The following is a 1,324-nucleotide window of genomic DNA, read 5'->3' on the forward strand; positions in this document are numbered from 1 at the left end:
ATGTCGGCCCATATTTTATTTTTTACTTTTGAGGACAGAGAACTCTGTCCAGGACCACTAAAACCTCCAAAAAGGGCCTGGTAATTGGCACGAACACCCTCCAAAAGGGCCGTTGTCTCTGCTGTTGTGAAATTACTTCCTTTATTCTTCTCCATGTTGTCTGAGAAAGCCCTATCACTAAGGAAGGCCTTAAATACCATAAAGCTAAATTGAAAGCAGGTGAGAAAGAACAGGTCACAGACTTTAAAACTGGGCTCGTTAGGTCAATGACCTTTGCTTCTGCAACATGACATCCATAGTACATGTCCTGCGGCACCGTCAGAGACGATACAAGCCTCGTCAGTATGTCCAACGAGGTAATTTCATTGAGCAGTACTCAAATGATGACCTTTATGCACGGTTTAGATTTCGAAGAGAAGATATTTTGTATATATGTGAAATTCTTCGCCCACATCTTCAACGTCCTACAAGAAGGAGTCATGCCTTAACTGTGGAGGAGCAGGTGCTTATTGCCCTACGTTTCTTTGCCTGTGGATCCTTCTATGAAGTCATTGCAGATGGCCTGGCTGTGACAAAGTCTACAGTGGGACACGTCATGCATTCAGTGGCAGCAGCCCTGGCTGGTCTAATTCACCAGTATGTGAGATTTCCAGATACTGAGGAAGAAATAACACAAACCAAGAGAGAATTCTTCTCAATTGCCAGGATGCCTAACACTATTGGTGCCATTGACTGCACCCACATACACATTCAGGCACCCCATGAAAGAGAATGGGAATTTGTCAACAGAAAGGGACGGCATAGTATCAACGTGCAGCTCATAGGGAATGCTGACCTTAAAATAACCAACTGTGTTGTGAGATGGCCTGGTTCTGTACATGATGCACGGATTCTAAGAGAAAGTCATCTCTACAGAAGACTGCAACAAACTGCGCCGGATGGTATCCTCCTGGGTGACAGTGGCTACCCACTTCTACGGTGGCCCTTTGCTACTGTCACATGTGACCCACAGCAGAGGTATAACAATGCACACAGCGCAACAAGGGGAACAATTGAGCTTATCAATGGTGTTTTAAAACGCCTGAAGATTTGCAGGCCTGCAATATAATATCTGCCTGCATTGTTCTTCATAACATTGCCCAATTGAGAAGAGTTCCTCTGAATGAAGACATCCTGGACAGACCACCACTTGAGGCAGAAGTACCACAGCTGCAGCCACCACCACCACCACCACCACATCAAGCAGATGAACCAGCAGGAAGAGCAGTTCGAAATGCCATGGTTAATTTGTATTTCTCTTGATCCTCATTGATAAGGTCTGGTG

The 1,324-nt window shown here is 45.2% G+C and overlaps 1 protein-coding gene across 1 annotated transcript; it reads left to right on the forward strand.

The window, feature by feature from the left end:
- Positions 1 to 247: 247 nt before the first annotated feature.
- On the forward strand, positions 248 to 1,017 carry LOC129116907 (putative nuclease HARBI1; the record flags this gene model as incomplete). Its single annotated transcript, XM_054627561.1, has 1 exon — positions 248 to 1,017. A coding segment is annotated over exon 1 (731 nt), but the record flags the coding sequence as incomplete, so codon positions are not given.
- Positions 1,018 to 1,324: the final 307 nt, after the last annotated feature.

The sequence above is a fragment of the Anoplopoma fimbria genome, unplaced genomic scaffold (assembly GCF_027596085.1).
Source record: "Anoplopoma fimbria isolate UVic2021 breed Golden Eagle Sablefish unplaced genomic scaffold, Afim_UVic_2022 Un_contig_9284_pilon_pilon, whole genome shotgun sequence".
Classification (NCBI taxonomy): domain Eukaryota; kingdom Metazoa; phylum Chordata; class Actinopteri; order Perciformes; family Anoplopomatidae; genus Anoplopoma; species Anoplopoma fimbria.